Source organism: Ochotona princeps, chromosome 2 (assembly GCF_030435755.1).
Source record: "Ochotona princeps isolate mOchPri1 chromosome 2, mOchPri1.hap1, whole genome shotgun sequence".
Classification (NCBI taxonomy): Eukaryota; Metazoa; Chordata; class Mammalia; order Lagomorpha; family Ochotonidae; genus Ochotona; species Ochotona princeps.
In genome coordinates this window covers 38,413,384-38,435,566 of record NC_080833.1, presented here as the reverse complement: position 1 = coordinate 38,435,566, position 22,183 = coordinate 38,413,384, and the positions used below count along the sequence as shown (strand labels likewise).

General features: G+C 40.0%; 1 protein-coding gene across 3 annotated transcripts in view; it reads left to right on the top strand.

The window, feature by feature from the left end:
- Positions 1-22,183, top strand: part of SPATA6 (spermatogenesis associated 6) — a 120,690-nt gene that overhangs the window by 34,691 nt on the left and 63,816 nt on the right. For 2 of the 3 annotated variants that reach the window (XM_004598486.3, XM_012930721.2), the window contains exons 4-7: positions 85-126; positions 1,057-1,181; positions 9,320-9,400; positions 18,194-18,487. In XM_004598486.3, coding sequence (XP_004598543.2) covers positions 85-126; positions 1,057-1,181; positions 9,320-9,400; positions 18,194-18,487 — 542 coding nt within the window. The remainder of the gene's footprint in view (positions 1-84; positions 127-1,056; positions 1,182-9,319; positions 9,401-18,193; positions 18,488-22,183) is intronic. The other variant, XM_058681321.1, reaches the window with a different exon arrangement.

The following is a 22,183-nucleotide window of genomic DNA, read 5'->3' as shown; positions in this document are numbered from 1 at the left end:
TTAGATATCACTGTAGTCAAATAATTGATTTTTGCTCATTGTTATTATTTTTTAATCTAAAAACGTTTTTCTTTATATTTTCAGATGATACAGCAGTGTTTGAGTTGATACAACTAGTTCCGCCAGGTATTGTATTTATATATCGATAAGATAATTGAGATGGGAATTTGTTTCAATGAAGTATGTTTGAAAAAAATCTCATTGTTTTCTCACTTTTTGCAAACTAAGAGTAAAATTGAGTTTCTACCATTGGACCATGTTTTAAATGTCACTCAACATACAATAACAGTTTCAGAAAAATGACATAACAGACATTGGATATGTTGTTCTAAAAATAGAATAAATAATAATTAAAAATGGAAAATTATCTATCATAATCCTAGGATATTTTGTGAAGATCATAAATTGATGCTTCAGCAACTGTTTTTTATTTTTTTTATTATTAGTGAAATTGGATGGGAAGAAATATTGTAAACAAACAAGTATACATAACATAGAGACCAGTTACTAAGTGATAGTGATTTCTGTAATTATAGAAGAATTCTCTCTTAATCATGTTATTCTTTATGTTAAAATGGAAAATTATATTTTATTAAATGTTAATAATCTGGAAAGTTTAAATATTGATTCCTACACTTAACTCAGGCCCCCATAGAGTCTACAAAATATCTTATTTTCAATATATGATTATAATGGTAGATAGAAAAATGTAGAGTGGAAATTAATTTTGAGAGTAAAGATGTCGTGTCAAATGTGGCCTGTATTTATAAAAGATGATTTTTTTTTTCTCAGTGACTTGTGGGCACTCAGTGAGTTAACATGAACATTCTCATTCTCTAAAAAGCAAGCAAATAGGATTACTAATATGCAACATATTTCTGAAAAGTATATATCTTAATCCATTTTACACATCTTTACTTTTCCTACCTTAGAAAATAAACATGACCCTGAAGCAGGTATTGCAGTAAGGCATCAGGCAATATAAACACTGTATTGGATGATTTTTGTTTCTAAACATTTTGTTATAATTTAAATCATAGGATATCTTTCTTGTAGTGGGTGAAACACTGTCTACATATGATGAAAATACACGAGATTTCATGTTCCCGGGTCCAAACCAGATTTCTGGACACCATGATTCAAACCGCCAGGTTACCATGAGGAGGATTTCTGGCCTTCGAGTAAGTGGTTACTCTTTTCTGAATCAATTTTTGATGCAGGCTCTTGGTCAAAAACCACCACATACCTATGAAAGATATTGAATTACTAAGGCAAAAAGATAAAAAAGAAAGACTTTTTATATTTTACTAAGAGAGAAAGAGAGAGAGCTCCCATCTGCTGTTGAATGCTCCAGTGTCCTGCAGTGGCTAGGTGTGGGTCTGTGCCAGAGCTAGAAGCCTGGAATGCAATGTAGGCTTCCCGTGTGGGTGGCAGGAATCCAATAACTTGAGCCATCAGTTGCCTCTGATTGTCTGCATTGGCAGGAAGCTGATGTTAGAATCCAGAGCTGGTAATTCAACCCCAGGCACTCCAGTATCAGAGGCTAGCACATTAACTGCCAGGGAAAACACATGCTTTGTGAAAATTAGGACTTTTGATAATGGTGGTGTGAAGAATGTGACAGTTCTGCCCTCTGCTCAAAACAAATATGAACTTGAACAAAATTTTCATGAACAACTCTAACATATTAAAAACTAACTACAAAGACAGGACAAATGAAGAAATGTTTGTGCTTTAACTACTTCTAAAGCTGGCAAAAAAAAAAAAAATGGTAGGAGTACCCTATTTGTCAGAATTGTGGTTTTGCTAGTGCAGGACTGGATGCAAAAACCGACAACTTTGCTGCCAGAGGGATCAAAATCAACTTTGGGCAGTAGGACAGATAGTTAGATTTTGCCTGCTCGAGGTGATGGATACAATTTGCAGCTGGTGAAATCCCACAGCTTTGTTAAGCCAATTGCAGTTTTAATTGGAGAGGGCATTGTTTCTACCGTTGAAAGTTGGCTGGTAGGTCTTAAAAGTAAGAACAATAAAAGGGCTGAGCTAAGTGCCCCACATTGCTTGGCTGACTTGAGCATCTGCATGTGTAAGGCAGACACCTTTGGCCCAGCAAAAAGTGAAAGCCAAGGGAGTTGGAGGCCTGGCTGCGGCTTTGGGTGCATTCTCTAACCTGCACACACATAGGCAAAGGGTAGAGCATTTACAACTTCATTGAGTGACCACTCAGCTATGGATATACAGATGAATCACAGAGAGAACAGAGCAGAACATAAAGCATGCTATTAATTATATTTAAATATAAATTAAATGCTCTAGTCTGTAGTTTATTGCCCCGTGACCTTTTTCAGACTTCTTAATATTCTCTATAGTCATCTGGACTCCTCAACTATTCTGAACCTATCACAGTGGCAAGTATTCAAACCATATCTGGGATTAACTCCTGCCACTTTCAGGGACTGAGTAGTAATCATAGTATAATGGAATTACAGGGTTATCAGGTAGATTTGTTTAACCTGTGAATGCTTATAGAGAATATAGGGAATCAGCGTGAGTGAGATAATGGTAGCTGTGGCTACCCTGGTGGTGGTGGTGATGGGGTGCTGCTGGGGATGATGATATTTCTCTACTGCACAGAGTACCATGTGAACATAGAATCCGATGATCTTGTCTTTGAATGTAACTCTTAGGCTAGTACCTCACATGGAGGGTATAGTTACTGTGGGTTGAACAGCCATAACTTGAAATTGTGAAATCTCAGAAGTTCCAAAACCTGAAACTTTTGGAGTGGTCACATGATGCTACAACTGTAAAGTATGACACATGATCTCAGGTTAATTGGTTGCAATCAAGTAGGGTACTGAAAGTATATGTAATAGTACCTTTAAGTTAATGTGGATAAGAAGCATATGAAGTGCTATAAGTGAGTTTTTTTATCTTGATTAGGGTTCCAATCCTAAGACAACTCATTGTGTATATGCTATTATTATGAAATCTCAAAACATTCCAAAAAATATAAAGTGCATCTTATTGTACTTTTTTGGGGGATCAAATGCTTGATCTCTAGTATTTTGGATAAGTGATATTCAACTGATAATGCCACTTGACTGAGTTGAATGAATTAATTGGATCTTATTTTAGATTTTGTATAGGAACTGGTATTTGACATAGTGGAATTGTATGTGTCCTTTTGGTTATTCATGGTTCCTTATTTGCTCAAATATTAGATGTTACTCTAATGGTATTTGGTAGTTGGGATTAATATTTATAATCAATTGAATTTAAGTAAAAATTGCTCTTGAACTAATCAGTTGAAGACTTGAACAGAAGAATCTGAGATTTTCCAAAGAAGGGGAAATTCTGCCTTAAAACTGTAACTGAAATTATGCTTCAGTTTCTACCCTGCTGGCCTGCCACACAAATATCACACTCAAGATTTCACATCAAGTTTTTCCTACAATTCTACCTTGCCTACCTGCCCTCCAGATTTGAATTTACCACCGTCCGTAACAGTGTGGCCTGATTCTTTTCTTAAAACAATATTTATTACAAAGTGGAGGGGTTCATGCACTGTGTGAGCCTCTGATTAAAATGAAGAACATAGTGTGTGAACCTCCCCCCAACTGGTAGGGGTTTGCAGGGAGAGAAAGTAGGTGAGGTACATGTTAAAGTTTTCTCTCTAGTTTCTGCAGGGAAGAGGGGGAAGCGGGATAAGGGGATGAAAGGATGTCTGCCACTTCTTACTGTCTGTATAAGCTCACATGTGGACAAAGATGGTCATTGGATGTTGCCTTAGAGACCCCAATGAGAAGAAATAAGATCTGATGAGGGTACTACTTGAGTAAGTAATTAGCTTGAGTAAGACCTGATGAGGGTGTTACTCGATAAGGGTGTTACTTGAGTGGTCTTGATTGGTTTGAGAAGTTGACTTCCTTGCACCATGGGTGAAAGATTCTTTCTAAGGGCCCTTGACTGTCCATGTCTACATTAGTGTACCCACAGAGCTAGGTGTGTGCTGTAAAACCTGGCCCAGTGTGCTGTTCAACCTGTCCTTTCCATGTTTTGAAGATTGCTGTTGGCTTAGATGATTTGGCATTCTTGTCTTTTGTTTGCCTCTGGGTAAGTTCTGTGTTGCACAGAAATCAGCAATCGTGGAGGCCCAGTCCTGCAACATGTACTCCAGGGTTAGACTACGTATCTGTGATTTCCCTGAGATTGGGGATTGAGTACAGTGGTCCAGTTGGGAGTCCTCCAAGAAGTGTCACCGGGGAGGTCTTCAGAACTATTCTCGTGTGCTCTAGCTGGTGTGGGGTTAGGCCTAGCCCACTGGGTGCAGCTAACTGGCCAGTTCACCCACCACCTCTGACTCTCAGGTGAACCAGCGGGTGCTGTGACTTAACCCAGCCCTACCCACTCCCATTACTGATTCTTGTTTTCACTGGTGGGTGCTGCAACCTAGCCTAGTCTGGTACATCCACAGTCCCACCTATAGTTGATGGGTGTTGCAACAAGGACCAGCCCAGCATACCTCCTACCTTGGTTCTTGCATGTGCTGGTGGGTGCTACAGCTAAGCCTGACCCTGCCCCCAGTCCCAGGGTTTTTTTTTTTTTTTTTTGTATTTTGGTGGGTGCTATGGTCTAATTCAGCTTTTTCTGTTCCCAGCCCTGACTTTTGTGTGCAGTGGAACGTGCCTTGGTCTGACCCAGAGAGACTCTCCGGTTTTCCCCCTCCAATCCACTCCATTATATCTCCCCCAGTTATCTGATGGTACAGTAGTCTGGTCTGCAGAAGCCTCTAGAATTCACCTAATTTATGTCATACAAACCCTCAGTGTCCCCCATTTCATTCTGTTCCCAGACCGCCTTCTCCTGGCAATGCACAGCCCCACTGTGGAGTATGTGTGTAAAAGGCATCACAGCAGCCCTGAACCAGTCTAATTCTTTCAAATAAATCCATCTCAGTGTCTTTCTCTGTCATACATATGTATCTATCAGTTCTCACTCTCTGGCATACCCTGACTAATACAAGTAATTTTTAAGAGGTTAGTAAAAATAATGGCTAAGACACCAGTTGAACACTTACTATATGAAATCTCTCTGCAACTGTCTTTCAAATAAATGAAAGAGGATGATATACTACTTAGTTTTTAATGATTTTGTGACTCTTAAAGTTTATTGTTTATAAGTGAAGTTGAGCATCTTTTTATTGAGTTATTTATTATAGCCCTTGTCTTTTTTCCTGCTCAGTGATGGTATTTTTCCATGTATTTGTTGAACCTTTATTTAGTGGAGCACTAAGCCTGTTACTATAAGGTAAATTATAAGTATATATTATTTCAAAAATAATTAACAGGGGTCAGTATTGTTGCACAGCAAATTAAACCACCTCCTGTGATGCTGGCTTCCCATGTGAGCACTGTTTGGAGGTGTGGGTTCTCCACTTCCAATCCATTTCTCTACTAAGATACCTAGGAAAGCAGCAGATGATGGTCTAAGTTATTGGGCCCTTGTCATCCACATGGGAGACCTGGATGGAGTTCTAAGCTCCTGATTTAAGATTGGGCCAGCCTGACTGTTGTGGTTATTTGGGGAGGAACAAGAGGGTAAAAGGTGTCTCTGTCTCTCCCATTCTCTGTAACTTTGCGTTTCAAATAAATAAAATAAATTTTTTAAAATAAATAAATAGCCCATGAAGTAATACGTGACTAAATGAAACATTGAAGTCATAAAAAGGAATATGGAGAAAGCCACATGATATTTAATTGATTATTCCATTTTTGCTAATTTTTGGAATTAAGTTTGTGTATCATCAAACACAAAAATGCATATTATGCGTGTTAAAAGCATTTTGAGCCCCATGAAAATGTACAAATATGTGACAAAAATAATTGAATCTCACAATATTGGTACTTTTTCGTTGCTCTCACTCTGCAGTCATTCACTGTGGTGGAAATCAGCTATCAGGTTGTAGCATAAACCGCTCTTTGGAAAAGACAGAACTTGGAAGGATTTTGGTGGAATGTTTGTGGAAGCATGAAGATTGTTGAAGAGGCTGTCAGATGAGCCTTTACAGGAGAGGGGATCTTTGTTAAGTAATGGATGAAGCTTTAACACAGTCAATTGTAGTAATATGGAATGCAGTCAAGATACCTAATGAAATGGGTGGTGTGTCCCAGGAGGTTTTGATCAGAGTTTAAAGGAATGGTCTGGTTTCTTTTTTCACAGTATAATGTGAGAGATACAAACAAAAAGGAAAGCTGTTAAACAGAGATTTCTTAGAAGATTCTTGGCCTTTCCAGTGCAGACAATGCAGAAATTAAGAAATTATGTCTGAATGAAAATCAATCCAGGGAATGTTTAGAAAATTATGACTTGTTGGTAAAACTGAAGTGATGGCACATTCTTTTTATTAAAACCTTAAAGAAAGCTAACATATTGCCTTAGAAAATTATTTAGTCAAATACTAAGTTTTCTAATGTGCTTAAGGGCATTGTCTCTGCGCCTAATAGTTGTATGTAACATTTTCAACTGGAGTGAACTCCAGTAAGATTCACACGTAAATCAAAGAAATTTTTACAAAACATTCTTGGAAGAAACACCACCAGGTTTGGAATGGTAAAAGACATTCCAAAATATAAAGTTCTTTCCAACTCTGGAGTCTTGACAACACAGTGCATATTCCACACAGTGTACCTCTCATTGCAGAAGTTGGTTCACAGGATATGAACAAGGACCTAAAATGTGGAGGCAGGCATGATGACTAGTTATTTCTGAGCAGAAGTGGGCCTAAGCCCTATGGAAGAAACTTCTAACATTTCCCTGGCTGGAATACAGAACTTTCATGCAATTCTTGCTTACCACCCATTTTCGGCCATTGCAATTATCCTGAGTACACGTGTTGCGCATGTGTATTCATTATATTTAGTGCAGATATTTAGCTCAGCAACCTGATTGTGAGGAACCACATCCAGAGAGTTGTACTTAAAGGACGATGCCCGAGGATTCCTGATCTATGTCAGGATTTGATTTTGCCAGCCAACAACTTGGATTTCCAGTTGAAATTGTAGAAGAATGGGACATTCTTTTTTTGGAAGACATGGGATATGTGAGAGGAAATTAAGCAATTAGTGATCGGAGTGCACAGAACGTTTGCTACTCCTCCTTTGGAAAGTAATCCAACCTTCTGTCTCTAGTACGGACTGTTGATGAATAGAATGTGGTGGAAGTGATAATGCTTTATTTCTGAGGCAGCATCATTTCTCCTTGGTTGCTCTTGGTTCTCCCACTTTAGGAGAGCTAACTGCAATGTCACGAAGGTATTCGGCAATCTCTCTGTGTTTTCTTATTAAAACTTGGAAGGTCTCTGGCCAGCAGTTGAGTGAATGAGCATTCATGGGAAGCCAATTCCCAAGTCCCAGGATACCTGTTGCCCTAATGACAGCTTGACGGAATTCTCATGAGGGATCCCAGACTAGAACTTCTCCATCTCTGCCTGATTCCTGACCCTCGGGAACCATATGAGGTTATAATTGCTTACCCATGTTTTAAAGTGTCCAGTTTTGGAGCAGTGTTACATAGTAACATAATTAATAAGCATATATAGCAAATATCATTAATAAAAAAGCATATTTACAGAAACACGATACTTAAGTATTTCTTGGGGCAACTCAGATTTACTTTTTCTATAACCTGTTTTTTTGGGGGGGTTGTTTGTTTTTAACCTTTATTACAAGAAGTAGGACTTATTTGCCTTTTCAGGCCTCGATTTTCTTCAGAACTCCAGCCACTTGCCCTCTGGTGCGTAGCTGTCTGCTCCTGCTTGGCTGCAGTGGCCTGGCCTCGATGCAGGGCACTCAAGAAGTTTGCTTAACTGGGACTGCTTCTCCAGAGGACTGCTAATGTTGACATTCTTTGATCATATTTCTTCTGAATTTTCTTGGACTGTTTGTAAGATCTCTTCCTTCTCAGGAGTCAGCCTGGCCCCTTCTGGAAGTCAGGGCAGTGCCCTGTGGGACTGGTGGCACTGTTGGTGCTGCTCACTGTTGCTAAGCACAATGCTGTTCTTCCGCAGGATCTTGGTGCAGACTGGCTCATCGTTTGATGCCTTCTACACAGCAGGGATGATCCTTATTTTGCAAGTACATAGTTCTGAGCCATTCTCAATGCTGAGTGTATGCTATACTGTTATGAAAAAAGGTAGAGGAACTGATAAAGACTTATGTTTTCAGGAATTGCAAATCCAGAAGCTGTATTTTGAGACTATTTGAAATATTGCATTTTGAAAAATTTTAACTAGCAAAAATTATATTTGTGGTTACATGATATGTAGATATACTTTGTGGAGTGCCGAAGTCAGACTACTGAACAGATTTACTGCTGGATTATCATTTAAGTATGTCTTAGGTTGTAAAAGGAAGAAGGAGCTGAAATCCATTAGGTATATTTACATATTTATGAATGTATCATTGTATCATACTTTTAATTTTTGAAGATTGCTAGGGAAATACTCAGAGGTGAAAGTTACTCTTCCAAAAAAAGTAATATAATCACTGTGAGGAGTGACCTGAACAATAAATGGCCCTGAAGAGCCCCGCCATTCTGGATTTGGTACCATTTTAAATGTCTGGCTCCCCTAGGTCTCGGCTTCCTTAAGATTCGAGTGTCCTTTAGGTTCAAATTTGGTTGTCTGCCAGTTGGCTACAACTTCATAACCTTGTTTCCACCAAACCATTGCAACCTCCTGGCACCACACTTGATGGCGCTGTCCACCAACCCTTGTGGCCCTTCAACCTTGTCCTCACTCACCATTGCACCTACCAATCCCCTGTGACCCCACCAGTCCCTCATGGCCCTGTGATGCCCACTCCTGGCCACAATAAAACATGTTCCTGCATGCCTGAGGTCCTCCTTCCTCTTGCTCCCCCCTCACTTCCTCTTTGCATGAATCCCCTGCATGCCACTGTGGCAGGACACATCTCTTTTCCACTCCCCCTCTCTCTGCCTCCGTCCCTGTCCTCAGAGCCTTCACTCCTGCTGGAATAAAACCTCCTGCGTGCCTCACTGTGTCCGGTGTTTTGGCTTGGAGTGGCAAACTGAAAAGAGCTAATGCCGAAACGCGCTAACAATCTTAACTGGATCATCAGGAAAGAAATTATTTCTTGCTAATGTTTAGCATCATCACTATGCTGTCATTTTTATTAATTTTATTAACAAATGAAGCAGTTGAATCTTGATAAATGTTTATTACTTTAGGTCATAATCTTTCACTAATGGTCCCTTTTAAAGTGCACAAGTCTAATAGTAATCTTTTTTTTCCCCTTAGGGAATTGCTCCAAAGCTGGAATTTTCTACAACTTCAGTGATTACTGAATGTCTCATAAGTTCAAGGAAGTGCCGCACTCAGGTTAAAATTGTTTTTTTTAAGCTATTTAATGGTTTGATTTATCTGTTCATATTAGTTTATCTGTTCGTATCTATGGCCATTTGTCAAGATTTTTTATTTTATTTTGACTCTTTTATCTCTTTTCACTTATTTGGGGGAAACCAACCTTTGATTGAAATCAATTTATATAGGTATTTAACAATTTTATTACCTCTTAATAAATATGAAAATGAAAAGTGTAGTACATATGACAGAGGAAGGCATGATGCTTTTTTTTTTGCTTCATGGACCTTTGTGTTTTTTTGTCTGTTTTATTATTAGTAGTAGTAGTACTTATTTGAAAGCAAGAGAGACAAAGAGGGAAAGGCAGGGAGAGATTTTCAGTTTGCTGAACTGCCTCAAGAGCCACAACAGCCTTGGCTGGGGTAGGCTGAAGCTAGGATACAGGACAGCAGGAGTTCGTGTGCATGGGCTGTCGTCTACTGCCCTCCCAGGTGCATTGGCAGGTCGCTGGATAGGAATCAGAACAACTGTGCATGGAATCAGCACTCCAATATGGAATGCTGATGTTGCAAGCAGTGGCTTACGCTGTTCCCCAAACCAGTCCTGACCTTCTTGTGTTTAATGGAAGAGATCAGGCTGCTGTAAAGATGCTGGGAGCAAAAAGTGTCACAGAGGTCCCATTCTATAAGAATGGAAGTCACAGAAATTTCCAGGTTATAGCAAAATATTCAGTGTCATCAGAGCTGCTCAGATTGGGATGTTGTTGTTTACTAAGTATGGTTTCCTGAGCGTTTCCAGTTCCTTGCAGGACTGTGGCTCAGTTTAACAGCCGCGCTAGGGCTAGCAGATCGAGGGAAGACTGAGCTTACAAACCTTCTATGTCTGTAAATAATTGCTTATGGGCAGGCTGAGATTACTGGATCTAATATTCCATTCTGTACTAATTTCTTATGGAGTTACCAGAATGGTCTGAATACCTTATTCTCAGACTATCTGATAACCTGTATTCACACATCACTCAGGAAAAGTTGCATTGAGATATAATAATAATGACCGGTCTGTGAGGAGGAATCCAGTACTAGAAAACCCAGAGGACTCAGAGCTGGACTGAGCCTGTCACGGAACGCATAAGAATGTTAATTTACTACATTATCAGCTTTTAGATAAATTTGCTGAGAATGGTAACTGTAATGAGCTAAGAAAGGTAAATTATAGAATTACTGAAGGGACCATTCTTATTTTAGCAGACATTCAGTATTTCAGAGTAGTTATTTGCCTTTTAAATGCAAGCTGAAGCATAGCTATGAGACCCAACAGCCTATGCTTGCCAAGCCTGAGTTCTTTTTGAGGTTTGCATTGTATACATTTATAAATTATTAGAAAATTTTTGCCTGAATAGGAGACAATTTTTATCTGCATATTGGAGGATGCCTTTTTAATGGATTGAGAATTTGTTTCTTTTACTTTTGTCTGAAGTGTAGTATACACACAGACAGTGCATGCATTCTAAGTATGAAGTTCAGTGGAAGAAACTTTTCTTAATGTAAAGCCTTCATCCATGAGTATAAGCTATACCTAGGAACTAACATTTTCAGTTTCAAACTTTTGATAACACTTTTTAAAATCCTCAGCTTGGATTATTATTTAGCTATAGAAAGACTATTCATTTTTTTCTTTTTTTTAAATTATTTTTTAATAATCTTACTTAGTTGATTAGCGTACAAAGGGTCAAGGGCTACAGGGTGAAAGAGGGTAATACCATTTTTTACACACTAATATTATCATTTTTCCCTGTATCTGGGGTTAGGGAAGTAACAAAGGGAAAAGCCCCACGCAACCTCCCACCCATCCCAGCTCCCCAACGGGAGGCGCGCTCCGAGGGTCCTGCTCAGTTTTGTTAGTCCATCAGTTCTGGATTGCTGCCAATCTTGCAGTTCCAATCGCAATGAAACCTATTCAGAGTCCACTGGCTGACAGTCTCTTCATGGTTGGGGTTCTAAGATCAGCAGTTCAGTTGGACGGATCTCCAAAGAAACTTTATCTGAGATGATCCCAGACCTGATTCTTGTGTGAGTTTGCTAGCAGAGTCCAACACCATCTGTCACACCAATCAGCTTATGCACATGCTGGTCGTTGCGATTGCTGGGTCCGTTCTGTTTCCAGCCCTGTCTTCCTCGTGGACCAATGGGTATTGTAGTTCAGCTTGATCCTACCCACTTCATACTCGGTCCTCACGCAAACCAGTTGGAGTTGCAGCCTAATTGGGGTGACTCCCCATAACCCCCACCAGTTCTGCCCCCTACCCTGGTTCCCATGCTTGCCAGTATGTACCGCAGGCTTGTCCAGTCTGTCCCACATCCCATTTAACTCTCGCACATGTTGATGGGCATTGAAGCCTAGTTCAACCCAACCAGCCTACTGTCTAGCCCATACACCTACTGGAGGTGCCTTTCTGTCTAGCCACCCCTTCCCCTGTCCTGGTTTTTGTGCTGACAGTGGGAGTGGTAACCCCGAGGGAGGTGCCCACTATTTCCCTTCTAGGCCACCCACTCCCAGATTATGTACTCTGCAGGTGGTTCTGGCATTTGACTTGACAGAATTAGCTCCCAGTGCCAGCCTCTGCCAGCTAATGCTACGGCTAAGCCTAACCAACCCTCACCTACTCTGATTTTTGCTTGCACCAGTCGAAACAGTCAGCCCACCGTAACCCTTCCCTTATCTAACTCACCTGAGGCCCACAGGTGTTATAGCCCTGCTTAGTCTGATCTGCCCCCATCCCGACTCACGCTTTCCAATGGAAGTAGTTGTCCAGCAGGGGAGCCCACATTCCCCTGGTGGCTTTGCCTCCTCCCCGTGATTATCACATGGGCTGTTTGGGCGCTGCAACCACATCTGGTACGGCTTACCTCACCTTGGCATTCCGTAATGCGCACTGACTGGTATGTGTCACAACTGAACCTGGCTCAACCTGCACTCTGTTCTGGTGCTCAGATTCGCCAGCGGGTGATGTGAACAGTTTCAGCCTGGTCTGCCCCCAACCCATGCCATATGTATGCCAGTGGGATAATTTCCATTGCCTGTTCTGGGCTGTTTCCTGTTGTACTTCTTGCGCTTACCTGCAGGGACTGTGTCCTGCCAGAGAAGTTGTCCAGGCTCCTCCACCAGAAACTCTCCCATTGCCAGATTTCATGCATACCAGTGGGTCCATGAGCCAGCCCTACTCAGCTCACCTCCTGTCCTAGCAGGAACAGTGGCTTTTCCTGACTGGCCTTCAACCCAATCTGGTTCTTGCTGTTGGATGGTTCAACCTAGCCACGGCTCTTCCATACCCTCATGCAGCTCACACATGGTTCAGTAAGGGCTGAGACCTAGCCTAGTCTGTCACACATTTCCCTGGTCCTCTAGAGCACCAGATGGTATTGGAGTCCGGCCTGGCTTGGTGCTTCCAGTCCCAGTCCACACTTGTGCCAAGCGAGATTACAACAGTATCCTGATCAGAACGTAGCCCCCATTCCAGCCCATGCACTCCTTGGTGGGAAACTCAACCCAGCTAGGGTGTCCCCTTTGCTCCCCACTGGACCTGTTCCCAGCCTTAGATCACACGCAGGCCAGTGGTTGCTCTGACTCAGCTTGGCAGAGCCCCTCACTTTTCCTGGTCCCTTAGATGCTGTGGCTTAGCATCCCTGTCTCACGCAGATCAGTAGGTACAAGGACTTACTTGGCATGACCTGTGCTCCAACCTGATTTCTGTTGTTTCTTGTGAGTTAAGGTTTGTTCAGTCCTGCCCATTCTGCCCCCTTCCAGTGGCAGCCCAGACCACCCCACATCCTGTTTTAGGATGTACATTCAGGTGCTGCTGCCTTGACCTGCCCTGACTGTTGTGGGTTCCTTTACCTGTGAGTGATGGCAGGTGGCATGGTCTCACCTAGCTTAGTCCATTGCAACCCCTGCTTGTGAGCTAATCAGGGGGACTTGTACTTCCACAGGGTTGGGCCCACACAGCCCCACATAGTCTACCCCCAGACCAAGTTCTCTCTCACATGCTGGATAGTGTCTTGACCCTGCCAAATGTGACCATTCCAGCACTCCACCACCTAGCCGGGTAATGGTACCTAACACTGCCAGAGGGGCTCCCATCCATAGCTTTGGTGTGGGCTGGTGTATGGCGATCAGTGATGTTCTATGTTAACAGCCCATCTCTGGATTTCTAATTGTGCTGGTGAATCTGTGTAACCCAAATTGTCTTCTGGATACCTTCCTTCAAACCACCAGGTCTCAGTCGCCACGCATGCCTGACTTTCATGACCCTATCACTGGGAATCACCCAAAATTCACTTCTCACCTACACTAAAACTATTCTTAGTCATGGGTGTCCCCAGGCAGCAAATACACTATCTTAAAAACCCCAGAGTTTGCTGCCGGGTGGTGAACAGGCAAAGCCTGGCACCACTTGGTGCACTGGCCGCCCTGGGGGAAGCTGAGGACTCGTTCACTGCCTTCTGACAGTGTCTTTGGCGTGAGTCCCCAGCATTGGGTCCAACCAAGCAGGGGCACCCCCCTGCAGGGAGCGGCAGTTGCCCCCAACCCCAAGGCCCGCACCCCTCCCAAACTCGCCCAGCCACAAGATCTTAGCGGCAGGGCGGAGCTAGGAATTTTAACCCAGTTCCTAAGTTCCCTCATGGTGTACTTACCCTGAGGGAAGAGCTCTCTTGGGTCCTGAGGGAAGCTGAGGACTCGTTCACTGCTGCAGTTGCCCCCAACCCCAAGTCCCACACCCCAAGACTGTTCATTTTTAAGTCAGTTCTGAATGGTAACACAGTTTGATTTTAAGTTGATAATTCTGCTTTTTTTTTTTAAAAAATAAAGTTAGTTTAAATTTTTAAAAAGATTTATTTATTTTTATTGGAAAGTCATCTAAATATGCAGAGAGGAGGAGGAGAGAGAGAGGAGGATTTTCTGTCTGCTGATTCATTCCCCAAGTTGCTGCAATGGCCAGAGCTGAGCCAGTCCGAAGCCAGGGGCCAAGAGCTTCTTCCGGGTCTTTCACATGAGTGCAGGGTCCCAAGACTTTGAGCCATCCTTGACTGCTTTCCCAGACTACAAGCAGGGAGCTGGATGGGAAGTGGGGTTGCCAAGATATGAGTAGGATCACGAGGACTTTAGCCACTAGGCTACTGCACCAGGCCCCAATTAAAATTTTAATGACTAGAAAGTACTATTTTCAGTTTTTTTTATTAATTACGTTGCATTCATTATGTGACACAGATTCATAGGCTGGGATTCCCCCACCCTTCCCCATGCCCTCCCCCCTTGGTGGATTCCTCCACCCAGTTGCAGTATTACAGTTCAAATTAAGTCTAGATTCTTTCGTTGCAATCATATACCAAGCATAGATCCCAGCATCTTATTGTCCAGATAAATGCAACAGTTTCTTGGGGAGACCTTCTCTGGGCTGAAGGTAGAGCTGGCAGAATATCGTTCCGATCAGTTAGAAGCCCCAGCACAACATCAACAACAATTTACAATATTATAGAATTAATTGACGTAGTATTGAGTAATCAATACGTTATAACAGTGCAAATTCTTAACCATCCCCTGTGATTACTTCATTGACCCTTCAGTTTTTGTTTATATGCAGCACTGGCTGCTATACACCTTAAAGTGGCTATAGGGTACTATTCAGCTGTCTTGTGTCTGTTTTCATTTTTGTAAAAAAGGAATAAAATAAACTTTCAGTTTTTGCAATGAATCTTGCAATTACTTAGATTTACTGATGATTATAATGCTCCTTAATTCTTTTATATTTTCAGATTGGATGTTCTATCATTTATTCAGAAGGGCTTGGCAATTAAGCATGCCATAATTTTTTGGAATAAAACTTTTTATCTACTCATTTATTCATTTTTCTTAAAAGTGGATTTATTATTAAATACTTAAATATTAGCAGTAACTACTGCTCTGTTATACCATGTAGCTTTTGCTGTATAATAGACCTCACTGCCCTCAGTGGCTTCAAACAGCTGGTGTTTCTCAAAGTTCTTTTGATCTGATTTTGATCAGCTGGATAGGACTGAGTGATCTAGAATAGTTTCAATCATATATCTGGCAGCTGGCAAACTTTTTGGCCAGTGATAGACTTTGCATTTTTATTCGATGAGCTTTTTTTTTTTTTTAAATGCAGGGCAGTGACCATAAGACACCCATCATCTAGCATGCTGATCATTTTGGCTCATTCACATGAATACAGAATGCTTTCAGTAGTAGAAAAGGTCAAGCCTTTTCCAAAATTCTTTTAGCATAGTTGCTATTGTCCTTTTGACCAAAAGGACATATCAGAGTCATAGTGGGAGAAACCAGTGTGTGTGTGTGTGTGTGTGTGTGTGTGTGTGTGTGTGTATTCAGAGAGGGAAATTATGGCAACTGTTCTAAATTAGTGTAACTTTTAAATTAGTTTAATTTTTACCAGGCATGGACAAAGTGTATTTAGGACTGGATAGAGCAAACATGCATTTCTAGTAGATACTGTGTAGCTTGTAACTTCTGGGAATATAAAGCATTTCGAAACCTTACAAAGATGGATTAGTTATTTAATGTTTGGTATCACCTGAGCTGAGTGTGTAAGAAAGCATTCTACAGGATTGTTGATGATTATCACTTCAGCTGGGTGTGTAAGTAAGAGATGCTAAAGCATGTAATAGATTGGAAGAAAGAAGCTGAGGGTAGTAGGAGATTCAGTGAGTAAAAGGAGGAGGTTGAGGAAAGGAGGCTTCAACCTATGGAATTTTTGTACTAAAGGATGTGGTCTGTGTAGGGAGGGAACTCAAGATTCAGTAGATAAAGACGAAGCTGAGAAATAGAAACTCTGATTTCAAGGTTTTACAAAGATTGATTTTTTTGGATGCTTTAATAAACCTCAAAAATCCTTGTTATAGTACTAAAATTCATTGCTTCATAGGAGTCAATGTGATGCCATGGAGTTGAATGGAATAAGATTAAGTAGACATGTTGTGATTTAATTGAAGTCATTGAAGAGTGTGGAAGAAATTCCAGAGGCATATTAAGAACATTAAGAATTATAGGAGAAAGACAGAATTACTTCTGGTCTATATGAAAATCATAGACTTATTTTTCCAATCTAGAAAAAAATATATATATACATTAATTATATTGACAGAGATTGATCTTTCTGCTGTTTCACTTCCCAAATGGCTGAAATGTTTTCAGCCAGAGTTGAGCCCATCCAAAGCTAACACCCAGGAGCTTCTTCCGGGTCTCCCCCGTGGATGCAGGGGCCCAAAGACTTGAGGCATCTTTTGCTGCTTTCCCAGGCCATAAGCAGGGAGCTGGATCAGGAGTGGAACAGTCAGGGTAAGAAATGGCACCCATCAGGATGCCAGCACTGCAGGTAGAGGACCAGCTGGTTACGCCACCACTCCAGTCTCTGAAAAATATGTTTTCTTTCTCTGAATATCTACTTTGAAAAAATGTGATGCTTTTCACTTTTTGCATGTACATTTTATCTGCTTAGATACTGCTAGCAAATAATGAGGGGAATTGAGAAAGTAAGGAAGTCAATAGAATTTCTGGTTTATGAAAGTGATTAAAGTGAGAAGCCATTCAGAGATTCTCAACCATCTGTGTTCTTTCATTGAGAGCTTCTGAGAATTCTAAAAAATGGACTAACAAAAATTTGTATTTATCATCTATGAAGGCAAATCTTAGTTGATTAAAATGCTATTCTAATAATATCACAAAGTTAAAAATGTCACATTTGTTTTATAACATCAATAATTTTGCTGTGCTAACCGATTTCTACAAAAAGATGAAGTGTCAGTTGTTAAATTTATGATGTATTTCGTGTTTTTACTTTTATGTGAATGTGTAACACGAATTAAGGTCACACGATTACCAATCATTTAATTATATAAAGTTATAGCTTTGAATTATGTTTGAAATTCTATTCACCTTGTACAATACAAATAGTATGTTCTAAATCTCATGTTGTTTATATGTAATTATAATAGAAGGAAGCTTGTTTTTATTTCCCTGTAAATATTTTATGGTCAGCTACAGATTTGAGACTGTTAATAAATGTGGTCCTTAAATTATAATGCACCAATTCTTACATTAAATTTTTACTGTAAAGAAAAATAAATTTATAGCTTTGCTTCTTGATAATTTCAAATTATTAAATATTGGACTTTAATTTTCATAAAGTCCTAGTTAGACTTAAGAAAGAAGTTTGATATAATATACATATTAACATATGAAGAATTAGCTAGAACATGGATTTGTTTTTCTCTTGAACCAGTACAGATAGGAAGGACTGATCTAGTTGGCTTGGATAGATTTTATGTATGTTAGATCATTTTTAAAAGTTTTTTTTCCCCTGGGGCCAGTGTGTGGCATAACTGGCTAATCTACCTGCTAGGGTTGGCATCCTGTATGGGTGCTGGTTTTTTTCCCAGCTGCTTCACTCTCCACAATTCAGCTCCCTGCTTATGGCCTGGGAAAGCAGCTGAGGATGACTCAGGCCTTGGGAACCTGCACCCACCCAAGAGACCCAAAAGAAGCTCCTGGATCCCAGCTTACAGTCAGCACAGCTCTGGTCATCGCAGCCATCTAAGGAATGAACCAACAGATGGATGATCTCTCTCTCTCTCTCTCTCTCTCTCTCTCTTTGCCTGTTTTTCTCTGTAACTCTGACTTTACAAGTAAAGTAAATAATCTTTTTAAAAAGTTTTTTTTCCCTATTTTTAGGATTTAAAAAAAGCAAGTGTGGTCAAGTTAACTTTTATTTTTTATGTTTAGGATAAATTTATTTACCATTCGGCTCCAGTTGAAAAGTCACATGGCAGACTGCAAAACAGAACATCAAGATCACAAAAGAAAAAATCCAAGTCACCTGAGAGAAATAAATACTGCGTAAACGCAAAAAACTACGAGCAGCCAACAATTTCTTCAAAATCACACTCTCCATCTCCTTACACAAAAAGACGCATGTGTGAGCTATCTGAAGACACCAGGCGGCGGCTGGCACATTTAAACCTGGGACCCTATGAGTTCAAAAAAGAAACAGACAAGCCTCCATTTGTGATTAGACATGTATGTGCTGTCTTAAGAATTTTCCATTTGAAAAGGACAAAATCCACCGAAATGTTATTCTGAAGTGCATTTCAACTTTTGGCTTATATTAGCAATTTCGTTTCTTGAACTGCTAGCCTAGCAATCTAAAGATGAAAACCTAACGTAGAAATCTAGCTGCATTGTGAAGGTTATGTTAAATCTTCTAAGTATCCTTTCCTTCTTAAATTGTGAACAATGCCATAATTCTACCAACTGGAGTTGATTATAACTGACATTAGTACTAAAATGGCAGAATATTTTAAAAGAAAACCAGTGTTATTTAAGAAAAGACCCTCAGCCTTTCAAAAACAGTGTAATGGAAGCTAAATTTCCTTTGAAATTATGTCTTTTAGGTAGGTAAGCTTAGTGCAATGGATCTTTGAAGCAAATCTTTATTTGATGGATATAGGAAGGCCTTTGAAAGTGAGCAGTTAGCTTAAGGGTAGAATAGTTCTGATCTTTCTATTTCAGTAGCCTCATCTGATGATTAAGTTTAGAGCCTTTTGTTCATATGGTGGCAAAATAGATTGGCTAAATTTGTAATAAAGAACCAAGTCAGAATCTTCATCGTTTCATTAAATATTATACTATTTCTTTTTTACCTTAAAAGCAATTCTTTACCAAAAGCTTTCAAACTAACACAAATTGCTAAGATACTTTTTAAAAATTATTGTATTCACACATATACAGATAATGACTTAATATCAACTCTCAAGACCCGAGGCAATTTTTTTTGGCATATTATAAAAATAATGTTAACTCAAAAGTCTGCAATTCATTTTTGCCTAAATTCTAAAATGAGTTCATCCGACTTGTAAATATGCCCTTTTGATTTCTTAATATTTATCTCAATATATACAATCTGAAAAGTTCACATTTTTAAAAAAGATTTATTTATTAAAGTTTTTTATTGAAAGTAGAATTTACAGAGAGAAGGACAGACAGAGAGAAAGATCTTCCATCTGCTAGTTCACTCCCCAAGTGACTGCAGTGGACGGAGTTGAGCCGATCTGAAGAAGCCAGGAGCTTCTTGGTCTCCCACATGGGTACAGGGTCCCAAGGCTTTAGGCCATCCTCTGCTGCTTTCCCAGGCTACAGACAGGGAGCTAAAAGGAAGTAGAATAGCCGTGATAAGAAACCAGTGCCTGTTTGGGATCTCAGCACATGCAAGGCAAGGACCCCAACCTCTAGGCTACTATGGCAGCCACAGGAAAGTTCAAATTTTCTTTATGATCCTTTTGCAAAGCAGTTTGTATCTCTTCCAAGCAGCATTTCAGTGCATTTTAATTTTTTAACAGATTAAGTAATTTGAAAAAATTATAGGGAAAAACATACCGAGGGAGGGGTGGCGGTGCAGAGACAGAGAGAATATGAGAATCTTTTTCCTACTGGTTCATTCCCCAAATGCCCATAACAGCTGAGGCTTGAGTAGGCTAAGGATAGGATTCTAGAACTCCCCAGAAGCCTCATGTGTATAGCAGGAAGCTGATTACTTGGACCATAATCTGCTGCCTTCCAGGACATTAGCGGGGATCTGGATTGAAGCCTAAGCCCAATCTTCAAGTCTGGCACTCCAATATGGCATGCATTCATGTCAATTGGTGGCTTAACCTGACTTGTCACAACATCTCCTCTCATCTTTGTATTTTTTTATATGAATCCTGTGTTCTTTTAACTTAAAGTGTTTTTAAAATTAAAATATATAGTGTAATATTTTTAATGGTAGTATTTTATTGATCTTATTGTGGAGTTTTTCTTATTTTTGTAGAATTTGATTATAAATTCTATTCACATCTTTTTGTTGTTATTCGAGGGCTAATCCAGATAATGTCTTTAATTAGATGCTCAGTGGTAATTTTGTGTCCACAATTACAAATTAAATTGAAAAGGAAGTGCATAGTATATTCTAAAGGAGGATTAGCATTTTAATTAAAATGCCTATATACAAAGATAAACAACTATTATTGAAGTTAGCCACATAAAAATTATTTGCAAAAATTATTATTCTTAAAAATGTTTGTATTGTTATTACTTCCATGTCAGTTTTCAAAAAGAAATTATTATATTGCTTAATATAAACCTTAAAGGTCTTAAGTGGCTTTCCATTCATATTAGAGTAAACATAACTATATACATCTAAGTCTGAAGACTTTGGAAAATTTTGTTGAATAGGAAATTGGATTTTTACAATTGTCTGTGTAAATGTCTTCCTTAACACCATCAGCTATTCATTTCTTAAAAACATTTGAAAAATTGCTAAGCAAACACATTTTAATTTAGTATCTGTATGTGGAAAAATGATAATGAGGTTAACGAAGGAGTACATGCTATGAAAAAATAATCTTAAAACGTAAGAAACAGTTTTAGGAAATCAGCTAGCATATTTCCGAACTACTCTAGCTATTGTGAAAAGAGTAAGAAACTTCTATTTTTCACTAGTGCAGAATGGGATTTTATTTTTCTAATGTGATAAAATTCTTTTTCTAATGTGATAAAACGTGATAAAATAACCCTAACCCTAACCCTAATCCCTAACCCCTAACCTTAACCCTAACCCTAACCCTTAACCCTTAACCCCTAACCCCTAACCCCTAACCCTTAACCCCTAACCCCTAACCCCTAACCCCTAACCCTAACTCCTAACCCCAAACGCCTAACCCTAACCCCTAACCCCTAAGCCCCTAACCCTAACCCTAGCCCATATAATTTCTCACTTGAACCATATTTTCCTTTAAGTTGGAGAGGCAGAGAGAGAGGGGTACTCTGATAGATGACTATTTGTGTCTTAGTGTCTTAACCACTAGGCCAAATGGCCAACTTCAACCATTTTAAATTTTAAAGTGACATTTAGGGTGTTGACAGTGTTGTGTGCAGCTGTTTATAAAACTAGTGTACTTGTGGGGCCTGGCGCAGTGGCCTAGCAGCTAAAGTCCTCGCCTTAAACATGCCAGGTTCCCGAATGGGCACTGATTCTAATCCCGGCAGCCCCACTTCCCATCCAGCTCCCTGCTTGTGGCCTGGGAAAGCAGTTGAGGACGGCCCAAAGGCTTGGAACCCTGCACCCACGTGGGAGACCTGGAGGAGATTCCTGGCTCCTGGCTTCGGCTCCAGCTGTTGCAGTCACTTGGAGAGTGAATCATCGGACAGAAGATCTTCCCCTCTGTCTCTCCTCTGTGTATTTCTGCCTTTCCAATAAAAATGAATAAATCTTAAAAAAAGCAAAAACCAAAACAACAACAAAAAAAATCCAATGTACTCGTTAGTGTTAAGTCCCTATATCTTCATATTTTATCATTTTGATTTACATTTTTTGGTTAGAAATGCAATCTCTGTATCATTTATAAAGCTCTAGCATACTGAAAAAAAAAGTGAAGAGTTTGAGGTTAAGGTGTGCCTGCTGAAGTGGTGAGTAAGAAATGGCTAGGCTTGTTCTCTATTTTTTTTTAAGCTGTATATATGTCAAGAGGACAGGACTGCGAGAGACAGACCCATCACACATCCTCCAGTCCACTCCCCAAATGGCTGGGTTTGGTCCTAAACCAAGTCAGGAGCCTATAGACCCATCTGGGCCTCCCACATGTGTGACAGGTGTCCAAATACTTGCTTTCCTAGGGAGCTGGGAGAGGGAGCTGAATCAGAAGTGATTTTTCTTTCAAAGCTTGTAATGAAAAGCTT